The 19,522-nt window shown below is 33.2% G+C and overlaps 1 protein-coding gene across 1 annotated transcript; it reads right to left on the reverse strand.

Annotated features, from left to right (window-relative positions):
* Positions 1–12,366: 12,366 nt before the first annotated feature.
* On the reverse strand, positions 12,367–19,126 carry LOC136043719 (ubiquitin carboxyl-terminal hydrolase 14-like). Its single transcript, XM_065728623.1, has 3 exons — positions 19,086–19,126; positions 15,010–15,246; positions 12,367–12,664 (listed from the first exon to the last, which is right to left on the reverse strand). Exons 1-3 carry the CDS (start codon positions 19,124–19,126, stop codon positions 12,367–12,369), a joined length of 576 nt encoding a protein of 191 aa, XP_065584695.1.
* Between the last annotated feature and the right edge of the window lie 396 nt (positions 19,127–19,522).

The raw sequence follows: 19,522 nt of genomic DNA on the forward strand, positions 1-19,522 counted from the left end.
CTGTTGATTTTAAAATTTCACTTAGTCGTTTACAATGTTTAGGTATTAGAGGATCTTCTTTGAATTAACTTGACAATTTTTTATTTGGAAAATCTGTTAGAGTTATTTTAAATGATATCGTTACTAGTCAGTTCCCTGTTAAATATGATGTTCCACAGGGTTCAGTCTTGGGCCCGCTCCTTTATTTCTTTATTTGTTGTTGATAACAAGAGGTTTTACATGCCGGATTCAGGACTCACACTGTTTGCCGGTGATACTGCTACTAGTTTCTCTAATCATAGTAAGGAGGCTCTATTGGAAAAAGTGAAGAGTATTTGAACCGCTTTGAACCAGCCCTTGTATGTTAATGTGAATAAGACGCATTTTATAGCGTACAGTAGAATAGAAACACAACCCTATTTTTCTGGAAAATGTCACCTCACGCAAAAACCGCAAAACAACATGAGTGTGCGCAATATCTTGGATTTAACTTGGATTGTCGTTTTAATCAAATTTTTATTCAAATTTCATAACATAAGGCAGCAAGACTAATCGGAGGATATGTAAAAGAGGATGATGACACGTGTTCATTTTTTAAGAAGCAGAAGATTATAAAAGTAGGCCAAATAAGAGATTATCAGGCCACTATTTTTGCTTGCGAGTGTTCAAATGATGTGTTTAATGTGTTCAGTGTTCAGTGTATTCAGTGTTCAAATGATACAGTACACAGTGTGGTTTTACGATGCGATATTTAGGACCGTGTGTATAGAATTCTCTTCCGCCAAGCATTAGACCGGTTGAACACCAACAGTGTTTTAGAAGTGAAATAAAAAGGTAAGTTCTGGGTGGGCACGTTCAAGCCCCATAGTTCTCTTCTTTTCCTGTGTATCTTTTCCAATTTTTTTTTTTTTTTTTTTTTTTTTTTTTTTTTCGACGACAGAGTTTGTTTTCCTGCTCTTTTTCATTTTTTCGTTGTTGTTGTTAGTATTTTGTTTTTGTAATTATTAGTTGTTACTATTCACTCGACCTCAGTGCTTTTATCGTATCTAGTTTAGAAGGGTTACTGCTATTATGTATATGTTGAAGTGTTTTGTTTATAAATGAAAATATTAATCTATTCATCTATTATTATAGCATGTTCCTGAATGGTATTTTTTTTTCTGACACAACGCTCAAAACTTTGTAAAAAGTTCTCTTAAATATTGAGTTATTGCCCACTGCACAGTTTCTGCTCATCCAAACTACATGTAAAAGGCACTTACGTTCACAAATTCTATCAGTGAAGATAGCTCCAGGCTCTTTTCTCTCATTCTATTTTCTGTTGTTTGCATCTAACTCTGGAATGACTCAACACCCAGCAAATATTCACCACGAACAGCTCGTCCTTGGCGTGCCTCTGATTCTGTTTCTTCTATTTTCACACGAATCTTCTCGAAGAATGATTCCAGATCCCCAATCTACGAAAAGGTAAGACAAATAAATGTAAAACAGATGAAAAAGGTGGGGGCATGTACCTAGAAGTTGTACCAAAGCTAAAGGAGAAACACTATGGACGGTAATAAATAGAGTAAAAAGAGAAGTAAACTAACAATAGTAGAAAAGAAATAAATTAAACGATGTTTAGATGTGAAAAGGTTAGAGGCGATTATCTGAATTGGAAAGCTTTATTATATTTCTATCAGTTCACTGTTATTAGTAACATTGATTTGTGGCTATGTAGCAACAACTATTGTGGCTATTTCTCTTACAGCCATATAGTAGAGCTTATTTTTGGCGGTTATTAGTACTCTTATTTGTGGCTATCTTACATTAACATGATGTTCTTTTCTTCCTTTCACAGGTTAAAGATGACTTTCTAAACTTGAGAGTTCCAATTTGGATAAGTGACATTGCGTTTTTGCAGGATTGCGTTTTGGATCATTTTGTTTCTAACTAGTTTTAGTCATTGTGTTGTCTAATTTTTGCAATACAAGGATTAGATGGCGCCACAAAGTCTATGAATTCATTAAGATTCTTTTTATATGTACTGCTGAGAATAAAATTAATACCTGGCATACCCAAAACAAAGTTTAACTTCCATTACTCCTAAAACAAGGAAACAGTTTTGTTAATATTATAATCACTATTTTTTTTTTGTATTCGCTTGATAGATTGGTACCAGTCATTATTGTTTATTCTCAAAAAATTGTTGTTTTTTCTTCACTTCCTAGGCTGTAGCTCTAATGTGAATCCAGCAGGGTAGCTCACCACCACTTTATGTATGGTCTAATGGGAAAACACATATGAAAAGCAGATTAGATGCAATGCATTGCTTCTTGGTAACATATTGAAATTATGAACGTTCTAATACTAGTTTAGCAATTTCAAGCGGCTATTTTTTTTCCAGTTGGTGATTTGGCAAAACTTGAATTTTCTTCTTCCAAACTTAGAAAATGTGAATTTAACTTAAAGGCAGATTCTATAAAACATCAAGCTACGTTTCAAGCTACTTCAAGCTGTGCTCCTTTCATTTTCGTTAATACACTAGCGGCAGGTTTTGATTGTCCTGAGTACTAATGAACTGATTTCGTTTCAGTCTGATATAAACTAATTAATAACCTCCCATAAATGTTACTTGACACAACCTTCAAGCATAACTGGCAGAGTGAGAGCCAACTAGTACACAAATCCAAATTATTCATACTAAAGAAATACTAGAGAAAAAACTTGAGTACCTTCCGAAAAACTTCTGACGGCATAATTTCATCAAAACAGAAGTAATTTTGCGTCATTTGATTGGCCAGTTTTTGAATTGATTCCATAATTGGCAGCAGCTTTCCTTTGAATGCCTAGGGGATAAAAATAAAGGTTGAAAATTCTGCCAATCAAAATAAAGGGAATAGAAGCTATGGCGTAGTTGGTAGCTAATTAGGAATTGACTCAAGTCATGCAACTGGAAATACTACATGAAAACAAAGCTTAACCATTAAATTCCCAAAGAAACCCCGAATTTACTACCATGACATATAAATTGTGATTCAATTAGCAAAAAGAAAATACGTGACAATCGTCTACTGGTGGGAACATAATTTTGTTCAGGAAAAACAATTGTTGACTCCAATGCAATTATAACATTTAGGAACAATAAAAAGGTTATGGTCCTTTACACTAAGCATAGAAATATGGATTAATACAGATATCTAATGTATAAAATATAGACAATGAGGGTTAATTCATTTGTTATTTCATTTCTTTTGTGTAAAAGGGCATGAAGTACAACATTCTATAAGCACCAACGTAGGCAACTTCTTTCACAAAGAGCTCACCCTATTTTGGCGTCTAAATTTACCCTCATCGCGTATAAAATAACATATTCAAAATTGGGTATAACCGATTATTTTTATTTTCTAAACAGGACAGGTAAAGTCAACTCTAGTTAATGTTTACCTACAGGAGTTGAAACCGACCATCCCCAGTAAATCTGGCCCCTCAGTTCTCGTAATCTCATAAGTGTGGGGACTACCCTAGAAATTTTAAGCAGATTTAAGTTCTTCCGTAAAAAGATCAGGAAAGGAACATAAGCTCTGGAAAAACGACGGTACAAAGACAGGCTAAGTCTAAGCCAGAGCATTCCATGGCCCTAATGCAGACAGGGTCGTCAGGCAAACAAGCTCGGCATAAGCTGTGGAGATTTGTGCCATTACTGCATACTGTCTCTTTGGAATGACGAGACGGAAAGACGGAAACTTTCGATTCAATTCAAAACAAGCTAAGACCTTACTTGGTGCTTCAACGAAATAGGCCTGTACTAGGTCTTTAATCCATTTAAATTGACACCTTTTTTTACTAATTTAAAATAATATTTTCTCAGCAAAAAATTTTCCTTTCAATTTCAATTCATTCAGAAAATCATCATCGAGTCAAACTATCAAAACATTGATTAGCTGCTTCTGAATTATTATGTCTTGTTGTTTTCAATAAAGCACAAATGACGCAGGTTTCTTCAGTGTGGTTTCACGAAATCCTTCTTGAGACAGTGTCTGTCCGTTTAAAGTTTAGCTTGACCATTTCTATTTCTGCCCCTTTTAGGTTTCGTTTAGTCATTCCCAGTAAACTATGTTCTTCAAAGTTTAGCTTATCACAGGAATTTAATTCTGTTCGTTTTGTGTTTTAGTGTAGCTCATTAGTTCTGTTTAAGAAACAATTCTAAGGGTTCTTTTAAATTATTAATAAGCATTAGACAAGCATATCTGATCACCTATACTTTGCATGATTTTCAAGAACTCACCAACTCCCCCAGGAGAGAAAAATCAGAGCCAAAAGAATTCAAGTAAATAAATGCTGGTTTAGCTCAGAGACGCAGGGAGTAAAAGCTCATCAAAGAAATTTCCTTCCCCCTGAAATTTCAACATGTAAATGGGAAGTAAACGACAGGTGTTCATTCCAGTGGGTCAACAAAAGAATGACACCATTGCAACGTTAAAAGTTTGTTTTTTATATTACTTTCTTCTTCTATAAAAAAAAGGGTCTCTATGCCAAAAGTTTTACCTCTATTTGACTATCTGCAATAGACAGCTTTGCATCGAAAGCGTTAAAACTGCAAACTTCAGTTAATAATGATTCCATATCCGTGGAACTTCTTTCAAGATTTTCCAATACTTGAATTTCAGTTTCAAAATTGTATTTCTTGGGTTCTAATAGCTGATTATGTCTGTAAAAAAAGAGGAAATAAAACTTCCTGCATAAAATAATTTGAACAGGATTTAGAATACTTTATCAAAAAAAATAAACAGAAGTCACAAAACTGCTATTTAACCTTCCTGAAAGTTTAAAAATCTACTAGAGGCTATTGGGTTATGGATTTCTAGTCCATTTACGAACATGTTATTTTTGACAGAGTTTACTTATACTCTTTCAAAGGGATTCATTTAGATTTAGTTTTATAGAAATGAAGTTTTACAAAAAAAAAGTGAATAGTCAAATTAAAATCCATGACGAGCAAAAAGAAATTTATTTAATAATAACCCAAATTTAAGATGGACAGAAATTATTTCAATAAATAAATAGTCAATGTTACATCGAAAAGTTGTATTTAACATTTTCAAATTTCTCAAATAAATGCTTAAAATCGTTTTCCAAGATGCTTCCAAAGGGAGGATAAGAAGGGCGATGTATGTTTCACCACACTTCCCAATATAATATAATTTTATAGTCAAAAACGCCAGATTAGGTAGCAAAGACGCCATACTTTCCTTTTCAAAAGTACAATAATTAGAGCACTTTTTTCAAGAGGAGGCATTCCATTTGAATGAGGAAAAAAAATTAAAAATATAATTAGTTTAGATTTTTTTATTTTAAGAAGATTCACTTATTCTGAAGAAGGGGTTGCTTTTCCAAGAATTTATAAACAAATCGTATAGTAGATTGGAGTAAATAATCTTATTTCGGTTAATAAATTTAAAAGGGTATAAGGTACTTTCGAATATGAAAAGAAAGACAAGAAAAAAAAAATAGAAAATACAGAATCACGGGAAAAAAAATACTTAAAAGACGAGAAAGAAAATTCAAATTCAGAGAATTTCTTTGGGGAAAAGAAGAAAGAATATTTGACAACTTGCAAAAACTTTTGAACTGTGGAGCTCTTTGAAAACTATTCCTGCTTTGATGAGCTTCGACACAGATAAGAAAGAAAAAAAGCAAAGAATTATTTTAGCACACGTTGTGGTAAAATATCATTCAAAAAAAAAAAAAACTACATTAGATTATCAATAAAGTTTAGCTGCAAATAGTTGGTCTTAAAAATGACAAAATATTTAGCCGTAATAATAGAAAAAATTTAACACTGATAAAAGAGCAATAATTGGTACAACCGTTGGAAAACTGAAAAATCGTTATTTTACAGAAATCCTATTGTAATTTTAACATGCATGATCTCGAAAATTTTATTTAATTGGAACATTTGTAAATAGAAAAATGTTAATACAGGTCCTATTACACACAAAATGCTAGTTTAGGCACTGAGGATTTACTTTCATTAAATATAGAAAGGTAGTGGCACACACACATTACATTACTTTACAGTCATTGTTTCAAGGAAAAAAATTTGAGCTCTACACAGTTAAATAAAAGAATGAATAGTGGTTAGCTACAGTTCTAAATTGTACCTTTCTTTGCTTAATCCCACTAATTCATGCTTGACAGGACCGTTTTACTAAAGAACTAAACGCCCCTCCCCCCTAAAAATAATAATTGTAAAACCTAGATTGAAATAAATTTTTCATGGATTGCATGTGTACAGACTATTTTTACCTATATACCATAAAACTAGGAACCCAATTATGAATTCAGAAGATATTAATAGAAAGAAATTTTTTGTTCCTCCAAATGTCTGAAGCGTAAATAACTCCTATTGATACGACAATTTTGGGTCATTTTATTAGAATTATTACTAGAAAGATGCAACACTAACGAAAAAAAAAAATAGAGTCATATCAGGCTCATAAATGTCACCAAATAGAGTAGAAGAGGCCAAAATCCATCTTTTATTCTTTTTGTCCAATTTGTTCACCTACTATAGTTTGATTCTTTCTTCTTCTTGTTGAATTTCCACTTTTTCTTACTATTGGAAAATTAGCATAATCAGACTCTTAGCTTTGACATATTAATAGATACAAATAAATAAATAAACAAAACATATCTTTGTTCTTTGATGCTTAAAAAAGAAAATAATAGGCAATTGGCAATCGCCAGGCATTTAGCAATTGCAAAACAATACTTACTTCTTGTGTCGGTCATTTAAACCGTCTAAATCTCCTTTTGAAGATGATGGCTCCATTTCAGACGAGGATTGAAGATGGTCCAATATGGGTTGCGACTTAAGCTGGATGTCCTTTTCCTGTAATAAAAAAGACTATTAGCTGAGAGGCTACAGATGAATTGGGACGGGGGGGGGGAGGGTTACGTGGTAAGATCTTTCCATAGAGGAATATTTCAAGGGGGAAGAGAATTTTCCATGAAAGGGGAGCTGGATTTCCCAAAACTATTTGAAAAACGATCAGAAATTAAATAAAAAAACAATATTTTTTAACTGAAAGTAAGAAGCAACATTAAAACTTAAAACGAACAAAAATTGTTACATATATGAGGGGGTGCACCTTTTTTCAGTACTTTCAAAGAGCTATTATTCTAATTAAACAGCAATTGTGATTCAGGGGTCATTCTTAAAGAATCGGAACGAAATTCAAACTTTAGTGTAAAGAGCGAGATATTGACGTAGGGGTGAACCCCTGATATACGTAATACAAATACACAAATATATAAGTTCATTGCGTAAGTTGATTTGTAAGCTATGTATATTTACTACTAATAAAAACGTTCGTAAATAAAGAAAATTCTAGTGGTCTTTTTAGATAACAAAAAAATGATATGGAGAGAGAAGAGGGGCTTTCTAATTGTGTAGATTAAAAATATTTGTAATTTCGGGTTTATTATAGAATTGAAGCCATTCTGACCCCTATCATGAGAAGTCCTGATGCCCATTAGACGACACGGGCAAAAGGACCACAGTAGGAGATTGCCTTAAGAAGATCCAATTGTGTATGTCTTTGTTAAACAAGAAAAAAGAATAACTGAATCACATGTTTACAAGGGTTATGGTTACAAATTTATAATTATAAATTTTATAATTATTATTAAATAGCTGTTGGGGCGGCGCTTCGCGCCACCCCCCAAACCCCCCGTGCGCGTAAGTCGTTACGCGCCATATTAATTACGCGCCATTGTAGATATGTCCCTGTGTCCCATCTGTGAATATAGATAGATATATATATATGGTTTTAACTACGTAAAACTTGCGAATATACAACATTCTTCGCTGTCCTATTGTCTGTGCATATAAATAGATTGTCAGGTTTACCGATTCTTGAACATGCAACATATAATTGTCCATGGGAAAAACAATCCGTATTCAGATCTATACCTCATTATTCTAATGATTGCCCTTGAGCTTTGTTGATGGTGATTACTAATCGAACATTCCCTGTGTCCCCGTCGTCATTTATATATCCCCCCTGTGCCCCCCGGCGTCCCTGTTGTAGTTGTGTCCCTGTGTCCCGGTCGTCATTTATATTCCCTGTGTCCCGGTCGTCATTTGTGTCCCGGTGTCCCGGTCTGTAATTTCGTCAGTCGACAAACATGACGTGAGTCAACAAACAACTTCATGACGGCATAATGCTCAATCCTTATAATGACGTCGATCGACACACAAACATGACGTCAGTCAACAGACAGACAAACAACTTATTTTTATATATATAGAAGATATTCGTAAAATTATCTAATTTATATTAATTTGTAAATTCTATGATTAATAATTTTATAATTATAAAGTAAAATACAAATAAATAAAATAATAGTTACCAAGATTATAATTATCCATTTATTACATTTGTTACACCCATAAAAGCTTCTAGTAGATGACTCTAATGATTTATTGGGATTTTGCAAGGAGTTAAGAAGGGACAGTCCCAATCGTATACGTAATATTTTCAAGTTATTTGTAAGGTATAATATAAATATTTTAGTCTATTAAAAAAACTCTGTTTATTTGTTGTCAAAATATTAAAACTTCAGCAACAATTTCTGATGCAACGGAAGATCAATATAAAGGTCTATATAAGTTTTATATAAGAAGTTTAATATTAAGCTAAATATAAGTTTTAAATATAAACTAAATATAAGTTTTTAAATTATTAAATATAAGTTTATATTAGCTAAATATTAAGCTAATATAAGCTTTATATTCGGCAAAAATGATTAGAGGGACACCAGCCGCTGAGTTAGGACATATTTTGAAATCTGGTTCTTGTGGAGCCCCTGTGTACATCTTATCAAGCTTTTGAGGTGCTTATTTTGTTCACAATAGTTTAAAATCTCAATAAATTTTCATCTAATGATAGTGTAGCCATAAGAATCCATGGGGTAGGGACTGTAACTTATGTTAAGTTTCAATCCCTTACAGATATATCTTATAGTGAAAAAAGAGGAGGAGGTTTGATCGTGTGAGCCCAGTGGCGTGAAACTATGGTTTCTCGTCGGATTGCATTAAATCAGATAAATAGCGGTAAATGTGAAGTTTCGTCATAATTATACATTTATAAGTCTCACCTTTTACCATCAAAAAAATAACTAAAATAAGCAAATCAAAGCCAAGTGAATGGAGACAGGTTCTGGCCTGTCTCTTGTACCCAAGGCAAAATCTTGATTATACAACACCACCCCCTGAGCCAATTCCTGTTCAGGAATTATGTTATTGGTAAAAAAAAAAAGACATTTCGCTTTGGGAAAGAGGGGTAGCTAAGGGCTCAGAATTGAGCCACACAAACTTATTTACTAAACAGTTTGTAGCTCGTGTTCGTAAGTCCTGAAAGAGAACTAATGTATAAAAATTATTTGAAAGATTGTTACTTTTGAAAATAGGCGCTAGCGGACCAGTTTTTTGCTCTTTACGCAAGTAAACGTCTTTCAAAGATATTTCAAAGATACAAGGTTCAAAGATATCCAATTTCTAATAACGATTTCGACTAAGCTTTTTACTTTTGGTTTTCTTTTTTAAGGTTTTGAATTGTTTGAGTCACTTGTTAAAATATATACAAATATTTTTGCAATTACCAGTCTTTGTTCTTTGCCCAATCTAAGGCTTTTCAGACTGAAGTCTGTTCAAAGATAATAATTATTAAACCTAGTCCGATTTCTAATAACGACAATTACTAGCCTGCAAACTTTTGTTGTTTTTTAAGGTTTTTGAATTCTTGTAATCCATCATTTGTAATAATTGAAAATTTTCTTTTTTGGACCTTCCTATTGACATTACAAAACTGGTCGTGTTCAAATAGGTGTTCTTTCTTCTGCTGTGTCTTTTCAAAGTTATTTGATTGTTAAAGGAAGTCCAATTTCTAACCAAGATTTCTTCCAAGCATCAAACTTCTGGTTTTAAGGTTTTAAAGGTTTTTAAGGCTTTTTAAGGTTTTTGAATTGTCGTAACACTTTATTGAATAAATAAAAACATTTTTGCAATTACCAGCTTTTTGCTCCTTACGCAATTTAATGTCTTTTTATACTACGGTCTATTCAAAATATTGGATGATCGAAGCTATTCCAACTTCTAACAACAATACGTATTAATCTTGAAACTTTTGGTTTCTTTTCTCAAGGTTCTTGAATTGTTGTAACCCGTCAAAATATAGAATCATCATTTGAATAATTGCAAATCCCGTGAAATGGCAGACGGATGACCCTGGCGACATTCTATCGAAGAAGGATTTTGTATATCTCTTATCTAAGGTATGGGATTCCTATCTCAGTCCTAGTCTGATCGAGAAGTCGTTCAAAGCAACTGGAATCATAAATCTGAGCGTTCCTATGAGAGTAAGCCCATCCGTAACTGACCATAACTAGTTTGAATCTGTCAAGTTGAGACACTTTGCACAAATGAAAAAGGAACAAAAAAAGAAGGCAACATCTAAAGTCACAACCACTGTCAACACTGAACTAGAAAAAATTACCGTTTCTATTACCCTTAGTCCAAGGAAATGGTTTGGCAACCACTCAAAACTATTGAAGAGATTCTTCTTGACTCAATCAAGTTGCCCGACCAACCATCAGTCTCAAGAATAGAAAAACTGAAGGACATTGCAAGAGAGGCAGAAGTGATAACATCAAAAGGACATCTAGAGGTGCTTGAGAGGGAAGAAAATCTGGAAGCAAAAGGCAAAGGGAAGAAAAAAATTCAGACGGGAAGGGTGTGAAATCGAAAAACAAATTCTTCCCAAGAGGAAAGCAAATAGAGACTCAAGTGATAGCGAATCAAATATCAGCCTTGAACTTGGCTCTGACGAGGATGATCGGAGCATTCAAGATACTATTCAAGAAAGCGACAGTGATGGCGAGAAGACACCCGATAAGCACAAGATTGTTCCCAAGCTAAATGATTGCTACACAGTTAGATACGATGCCAGGAATGAAGAACAAGGTTGGTACAAAGGAAGGGTTCTAGACTTTTCTGACGTGAAAAAAACTAAAGTCACAATACATTTACATTTTTATGCAGACAAATACATTTTTGCAGGACCAGTCAAGTTAGTGGGAACCGGACCATTTGAAATACCCCAAATCCATAGGTTATTGTTTCGTAAAAGGCAGTCACTGGCAAGTATCAGTAGATCTTTGTTTTATGTCCATACACGTAAGCTAAAACAGTTATGAGTCACTTTTTTTGTATCTGAGGTCAAACCATATTTTGTGTGATGTTTTTCTTTTTAAAATACAAGCAATCAATTACATTCAGTGATTCGTGCACCTCGGCTAAGATACTTGTAACGTTTATCAATTGGTTACGCTCAACACTGTCGGAGTTACCCCGCAGCGGCAGAAAAATAGTATGGTCTGACCTTTTGATGCCAGTCAGTTTGAGATAAATATTGTTTGATTATGGACTTATAGTGATTCCTTAATGCTCTTTAAGACGGTGAAGTCATATTATTTTTAACATATTTTTAAAAAGCTAGAAGCTGCTAGGTATGTCACAACCCCCCCTCCTCCCCCCCCCCCAGCTGGGGTTAGCCCAACATCGCGGACTGCACCGACTTTGAGACCTGGTGATGGGTCATACGCAGAGTATATGTGAAAATTAGAAATTTCAATAATAAGAGAAACAGTTTGAAAAACAAGGTCGATAGAAGATGATATGGGATACTTGCAATAAAAAAAAAAAAAAAAAAAAAAAAAAAAAATCGCAACAGTCAGTTAAAGAGAAAAAACATGTTAATAGTGTCGAACTTATCCCGATTCACTCAACTATAAATTATAATATTGTTACTCCTGTGTTTACTAGTCTACACCTAGCAATAATAAAACAAAAATTACCTGAACTATTTGATGCTAAATCGTCAGGAAGTGAGTATGGCTCCGTCTTTTTCTCTTTCTTCTCTTCTTCGTTTTTGGTCGTCTTTCTTTTATTCTTTGCTTCTAATGTTTCTTTATCTTCACTATCATTAAAAATCTTCCTCATTAGAGCTAATTTCAATTTTAGTTCATCAGCGCATAGATCAAATACATCTTGTTGAATAGGAAATTTAATATCTTTCCAGATTTTTGGCTTTACATTTTCCATTTCTTTGTAGAAAAAACGCACCATTTGAAGTGTCAAATACGAAGGTGGACGTTTAATTTGCGACATTTTTTCATAAGCCGAATAGCGGTCAAGTATTTCGGATCATTTTGTAATATGCTCATTGAGTTTCAATTTAAGTCCATTCTCGAGATACTTCACCTTTTAGGAAACGTAACAACTGAGCAGAAGAAAGCCTTCAGTATCAGTCTTAACGGTTTTTTCCTCACATCCAGTATTTTTCAATTGAAGGAGCCACCGAAATACTGATCAATCACAGATAAATATGTATTGATTTGATTCTCGGCTTTGATTGGTAGTAGTTTTTGCTTAAGAACCGTCATTAGTTCAAGGAACAGCTCGTTTGCGTCTTGCTGAGAAAAGCGACCTCCTTCACCCCGTTCAGCGAATCGAGGAAACGCTGACAGTATTTGCGTAACAAGTAGCATTGGATGAGCATTATTGTTCTTGTCGAGTCTACTGTATACATCTTTCATTGCAGATATAACACCGCTGATTGGCTCAAAGCCAAATCCTTCACTTAAAAAAAGAGATGTATTAGCCAGAGCTCACACTGCTACTACTGCAGTTACTATGGGTTTAGCCATAAGTTAATAAAACTATAAGTTAAAATCGTGATTTCCTTAAGAGGAAATATTTTTGATACCACATCAATGCTTTTGTGACAGATTTTCATGGCGGTGAAAATTTTATTTATTGAAGTAAGGTAAAACAAAAAGGGGAGAGAAATAAGACATTACATTTTAAAATCCCTACCGTCGGTGCTGATCCCGTCTCATGGCCTTACAGCCAGGAAACATTGGGGTCATACATCCTGTCTTCCGCACACCCTTCCTGTACCTTCCCCAGATTTCTCTAGGTACCCATTTATTTTGTGGTACCAGGGTGATTTCCATAAAAACAAATATTTTCAATGGCAAATCAAAATATTCTTGTGGCAGATTCTGACGGCGGTGAAAAATATATTATTACACTAGCTACCTAGATCCCTTTTAGGTCTATTTGCATCTGATACCAACAACTTCAAAGATACTTTTTATTGCCATAGAATTATGAAGTATTTAGGGCTTAACCACATTTTTGTCAATGTTGACGCCTACAACGGTGAAAAAAAAAAGCAAAACTAATTACTTAAAACTGACAATGTTTTTCATTCGTAAGAATTGAAACAATAAAAATTTCGATTCCCCTGACAATCAAACCTTAAAAGGAAAGGCACGGTTATAAGCTGCTTATAGCTTACACTTTTCACCCATGTTATTTTTTTTTTTTTTTTTTTTTTTTTTTTTTTTTTTTTTTTTTTTTTTACTGGTGCCTTCTACTTTTCCAAATTATATAACTTTATAGGGATGTCTTTGGCACTAATTATTGAATTCGCGATTTTGGCGCATTTCTATAACATAAATGGCTGCATAAACTTCCATTTGTCCAATTTAAGAATCCGGTTTTATTTATGACTGTCCTTGATCCTATATAATTATTAGTAAGGCTTAACAAACAAACTAGGCTAATCAGTTTCAATTATCTATTACTATTGCTTGCGTTATTTCCTCTCAAGCTTTTGTGATTATAAATCTTTTTTTGTATTACTTTTTAGTTTTTAAACAGATTACTACACATTATCTAGCACTCTATTAGTTTCTAATTTTGGCTATTTAGTTCTCAAATTTTTTTTATTAGGGGAAAACGTATATCATTGTTTTCGAGAAAAATCATGGCTGTGCAATTCCCTAGCTAGGCTAAATAATAATTTTACAGGATCGATTGTACTCAACTTATACAACGGGGTAAATTGGCATTTGTAGATGACGCGCTCAACAAGACGTTAGTTAATGACGGTCAACATTAAAAAGGAGTTTCCGACAAAATATAATAAGATCCACGCAAGATTTCAAATGGAACCTTTGAATATATAAATACATTTAAAAGAAAATAAATTATACTGATCTTCCAGGGCTATTGACGGCGTTCAGGGCGGCAAAAATTTGTAAACATTTCAGCTTCCAGGTCTTTTTACAGGGGCAGGTATTAAGCCTATTGCCCAATTCTCCGCCAGCTCGGATGAAGCCCAGGCTCCACATTGCTAAGCAGAGATCAATCCACTTACTACCCCAGGATATATACTTACTAAATATAGTTAAAATGTAAAGAGTGGTTTCAAATTTTTCATTTTCTACATTGAATTACAAACTGGGCTACCAAACCTTTTCAAACTTTTCATTACAATTTTGTTTTTCTGGACAACTTCAGCTGCGAGTTCTGAAAATGGCGAAATTACATCACTGTTCGTTCACGGTGAAACGGTTAAAATGCAAAAAGTATTTTCAACCTTGTCATTACAATTTTCTTCAATTTTTGAAGGTAGAATTTCGCTACTGTATTTCGATGATTCCGTTCAGAAGATTAAATGAGACAAAAAATTTCTACAATAGCAGACATTCTGGTCTTATGCTTTGTATCGTGATTTTGGATGTCTATTTCAATGCGAATTTTCTTTTCGTCTTTTTCTTTGGTATACCGTTCATGCCGTTATCTTTTTTTGTTTTCTTTTTCATGTTTTGTTCATGTTAGTTTTTTTTATTTATATAATTTTTCCCCTTGATAAAGGTTTTCGGATGAGAAGCTGAAATATTAAGATTTGTTTTTATTTAAAATTTGTTTGTTTTTTGTTTTTGCACATTAAAATTTTGCACAATAATATTTTATCAATCCCTATCTTAATTACTGCAGTGGTTTGTTATAACAGGTGAATATGGTTATAGTGTTCTTTATTTTGGGGAGTAATAATATGAATAAGTCAAATAGTGCCAATAACTGAATTAACCAATTCAATATTACAATTAATTAATGAAACAAGAAAATACCTCGCGAAATCAACAATGCTATTCTTTAGCTCAGGTTCACTCTTCCAGCAATAGACAACGACATTAATATAGCACGCATTTCCCAAATTCTCTAAACCACCCAGCATGTCCATTGCAGAAGCTAATTCAGCTTCACTCATATCCTCCATAAACAATGGCTTCTGTGCTGGTTCTGTGGCAATGTCTTCTTCTTTGGTACCTATAAGCATTACCATAATACCATTATTACTAGTCATCCTACAATTTAAGAAATATATTTATGACAAGTTGAATAATACTATAGTTATTAGCAACTGAGTAGATACACGCTGGACAACCCAGTACCAAAATATTTTCTTCAGCCCCCGCAAATACTACCATAGCACTGTTTTTCATAATCAGCCTACAATTTAAAATTATGTTCATAATAAGTTGGATAATATGATAGTTCTTATCAACTCAGAGGATGTATACTGAACAACTCTGCACCAATAAAATCTTCCTCAGCACAATCACAAATAGTAACATAACACTGTCTTTAACAGTTACTATAAAGTACATTTAGATATTTTACAATTCATGAGCTAAGTCACCAAATATGGATACATTTCTTAATATATTGTGTAAGCTGTTGGCTTCATAATGCTTCTAGTGCATTCCTCATTTCCTTTTCCTTTCAAAACTGCTTAAGCTCTGAAAAATTGCTGACTGAATATATCAATTTTTTTGTGCTATTTATGTAGACAATCTGCCTAGTGGATTGAAACTACCTCCAGCTCGGTTGGATTATTAAAATTAAATCACAATTATTAAAATTATGAATCACAACTCTTGTTATTAAAACTGTATAAAACTTGTTCATAGGAGGATGGGTCTATAGACTCTTTTGATGAGCTAGCTAAGATAAAAAAAAAAGAAATTTGAAGTACATAAATATACAAAAATTAATAATGAGTGCATAAATTATTTTAAGTACATAATCAATAAATTAGTATAAACTGTATTTGCATGAATATTTGTATAAAAATAAACGCATGATAAATAATAGTATCAACAACAATTATTAAATATATTATTGCGAATATACTATACAAAACATATAATATGTCATAATAAAAAGATATTATAATATAAATGAGAGCAAAAAAAAAGAATTACGCGACGAAAAAAGATGACATTTTCTGTGGAAAGGAAGTTGCTGCCAGATAAAAATTCGGCTAAATTCAGTTTAAGCAGTAAACAATTTTGATAAAACAGTCTATGAGTCTCAAATAGTCTATGTATTTGCATAAATATTTGTACAAAAATAAACGCACAATAAATAATAGTATCAATAACAATTAATGAATATATTATTGCAAATATACTATACAAAACATATAATATGTCATATTAAAAAGATATTATAATATAAATGAAAGCAAAAAAAAAGAATCACGAGACGAGAAAAGATGACATTTTCTGTGGAAAGGAAGTTGCTGCCAGATAAAAATTCGGCTAAATTCAGTTTAAGCAGTAAAAAATTTTGATAAAATAGTCTATGAGTCTCAAATAGTCTATGTATTTGCATACATATTTGTACAAAATAAATGCATAATAAATAGTAGTATCAATATAAATTAATGAATATATTATTGCAAATATATTATACAAAACATATAATATATATCATATTAAAAAAGATATTATAATATAAATGAGAGCAAATAAAAAATAAAAATGCGCGACGAAAAAAGATGACATTTTCTGTGGAAAGGAAGTGGCTGCCAGATAAAAATTCGGCTAAATTCAGTTTAAACAATTTTGATAAAATAGTCTATGATTTGAGGTGTGGAAAGATGCAAATGAAATTGTTACCTAAGATGCAGTTTATATATTGATTCGTCTGTAACTAGGGTGTAGGGTGTTGAAGGTGTTGAAGGAGAGAAACATAAATTTATAAGCCAGAGGATTATGGGGCTGTTTGAGGTTTTTCATTGGTAGGAGCCTGTGTTGTATTTGTGAATGTTAAACAATTTAGTGTTATTTGGAGACTCAGTAAACTAACTGAAATTGACAACAAGTCTCAGCTTAGCTAACGATGGCATACGGGTTGGCGCGCTGGATATGGAATCTTTTGTCTGAAGAGTAGGGGTTCGATTCCTGGTGTTTTACAGGTTGTTTGGTGTTTGACGGAAGTCAGTAGCGCAACTCTGTCTGAGTCAATCCAGCTCTATTAGGTACCTGAAGAAGCCTGGGAAAGGTAACCAGAAAGGGTGAGCGAAAGCTAAGGATGGATGGCCCCCAGACCCCACTGCATTTCTTGGCTGAAGAGCCTAGAAACGGAGAACAGAACCACCAGTTTGATCTAGTGTCACAGAGTTATAAGATAACCAGTATCTACCAACAAATCAGCCTTATAATCGTCACGCTGTCATCCTACCCTCAACCCCAAACATTTGAAATTTGCATGATTTTTCTAGTAGTTTCTGATATTTTCAACATGATTTGCCCACAATCGGCTCTTTTTTTTTCCTTTTTTTTTTACTACTCATTGAAGTTTTTACAGGACATGTTAAAAAAAGACAAATGAAAAAGACTCTTCATATTTAATTTTTAAGAGAAGAACAAATGTAAACTTCCCTTATCCCAACGAGAAATTTACAAATAAAGCTCTGAGGTACCTCAAATATTATATATTATTTCTCTAAAGTTATTATTAAGTTCAAAGAAGAAAAAATCTTATACATTATCAAAAAGAGACAAAGGTTTCGAAATTGCCTGTGAAGAGGTCAACCCCCTCCTGCCACAAAAATCCTGTGTATGAGCCTTGTTCTAAGAAAAAATTTACCAACAAAGCCATGCATTCGGTTAATATTTTTGCAAGATTGTAGATGAGATATAACTTGGAATTTTCTTATTTTTTTTTTTATAAGCCTCGAGAAGAGTTCTAGCAAAATTAGTTTTGAAACTAAGCTTGAAAAAAAAATGTTCTCGTCAAAACATATTGTACATCTTGGGGATGGCATTGATAAGCTTATCGTCGTGCATCTGTGAGTTATAGATGCAAATATGCTCTATTGCTGATTTTGGTTATCCTCTACCACTGAACCTCCTGTCCAGTATCTGGTCCTGAGACTGGGTATTTTGTGGAGTATACTGCCGGTAACTAGCACTGACTACCAAAATAAAGTCTGGAAGCAACTCCTTTCTATGAATGAAGTGCCAACCATGGTACAAGGAAACTTGAGGAGCAAAAGGTACGATGAAAAAAGTTCCTTACTAGAACTGGTTCTGACTGTCATTTGCTGCTAAAGGCTGACAAGTGGTGAGTGACTCTCACCTCCATTTTAAGGGACGCGTTTCTTTCAAGCCTACCCAACCTGATCTGAAGCATGCAGGTGTTGGTCTCAAGACTGAAGAAAAAAAAAGGCGAAAACCTTGTTACTACAAAGGAAATCTCTCCCTCAAATATAGTGCACAGAGTTTGGCACGAGGACATGGACAGTTGAAATCCTTAATGAAAACCCTAATTTTACTACCAGAAGTCTCTAGAAAAACAGAATCTCTAGGCGTTTTTATCCTTACTACCCAATAAATTTTGGTTTGTTTTTGGCCTGAGCATCAACTCAGTTTTCCGAGTCAACCCATAATAATAATGATATATTTTCATTACACATTACGTCCAAGGTATTCATGAATTATACAGATTTTATATTTTTATCTGACATGGTATATTTTTCTTCAGTAAAACAGATCAAATGCAAACCTAAATCAGGCATATCTACAGGCCCTTAAAGTCTAACATCCTCCTCTGAAACTAGAACTTGTGTAATTTCTAAGTATTTTTTTCATTTTTTGTTTCATTGTTTTTACCGCTGCGCATGCTTTCCCTCCATCCAGAATACAAAAAGTCTGAATTTGTCAGTAAAAATGGCCAGAAAATTGCTGGTTTGACGTTGTGAGATTTCAGATTGTGTAATTTTCATGATATTTTTTAAATCATCAAAATTAGTATGACCTCAGGAAAAGTAAAATTTCTAGTCCAGAGCTAAATCACAATAAATAACGGTGCCAAAAAAGTGATTATGGCTATAATACATAGGGTAAGAACTCACCCTTTCAAGGAATTATCCTTCAGTATTCCTCCTTTAACCATGATTTTCTGCCGCTATGGTGTCAAGCCTGTGAGTGCAAACAATTGAGCTTTATCAAGGGTAGGTTCCTCATCTGTGTTAAACTCAACATCAGGATGCTTCTCTTTGCCCCACTATACTTTAACTAAAAAAAAAAAAAAAAAAAAATGCAGATGGGAGGTTTTAAAAGAAAACTTTAAAAAGCTTTCCTTTCCTTTTATAGCTTTAAAAAAAGGGCGGGTTCCTCATCTATATTGAGCTTAAAATTATAACATTTATATTATTTTATTTATTTGAAAAAATGAATGAATGAATGTTCTTTATTTGTTTATAGAATGATCTAAAAACAAAACAGGAATACGATAGAGTACAATGATAGAAAACAAAACAAAGCAAAGATGTCGTAAAGGTATCCACAA

The sequence above is a fragment of the Artemia franciscana genome, unplaced genomic scaffold (assembly GCF_032884065.1).
Source record: "Artemia franciscana unplaced genomic scaffold, ASM3288406v1 Scaffold_867, whole genome shotgun sequence".
Classification (NCBI taxonomy): domain Eukaryota; kingdom Metazoa; phylum Arthropoda; class Branchiopoda; order Anostraca; family Artemiidae; genus Artemia; species Artemia franciscana.

Excerpts from the sequence above, each read along its gene's own strand:
- LOC136043719 (XM_065728623.1), bottom strand. The coding sequence starts at position 19,126 with ATGGTTAAAGGAGGAATACTGAAGGATAATTCCTTGAAAGG. Across the intron at positions 15,247-19,085 it reads AAGGATAATTCCTTGAAAGG|GATGACTAGTAATAATGGTA; the intron begins GTGAGTTCTTAC and ends CTTAAATTGTAG. Across the intron at positions 12,665-15,009 it reads AGCATTGTTGATTTCGCGAG|TGAAGGATTTGGCTTTGAGC; the intron begins GTATTTTCTTGT and ends TCTTTTTTTAAG.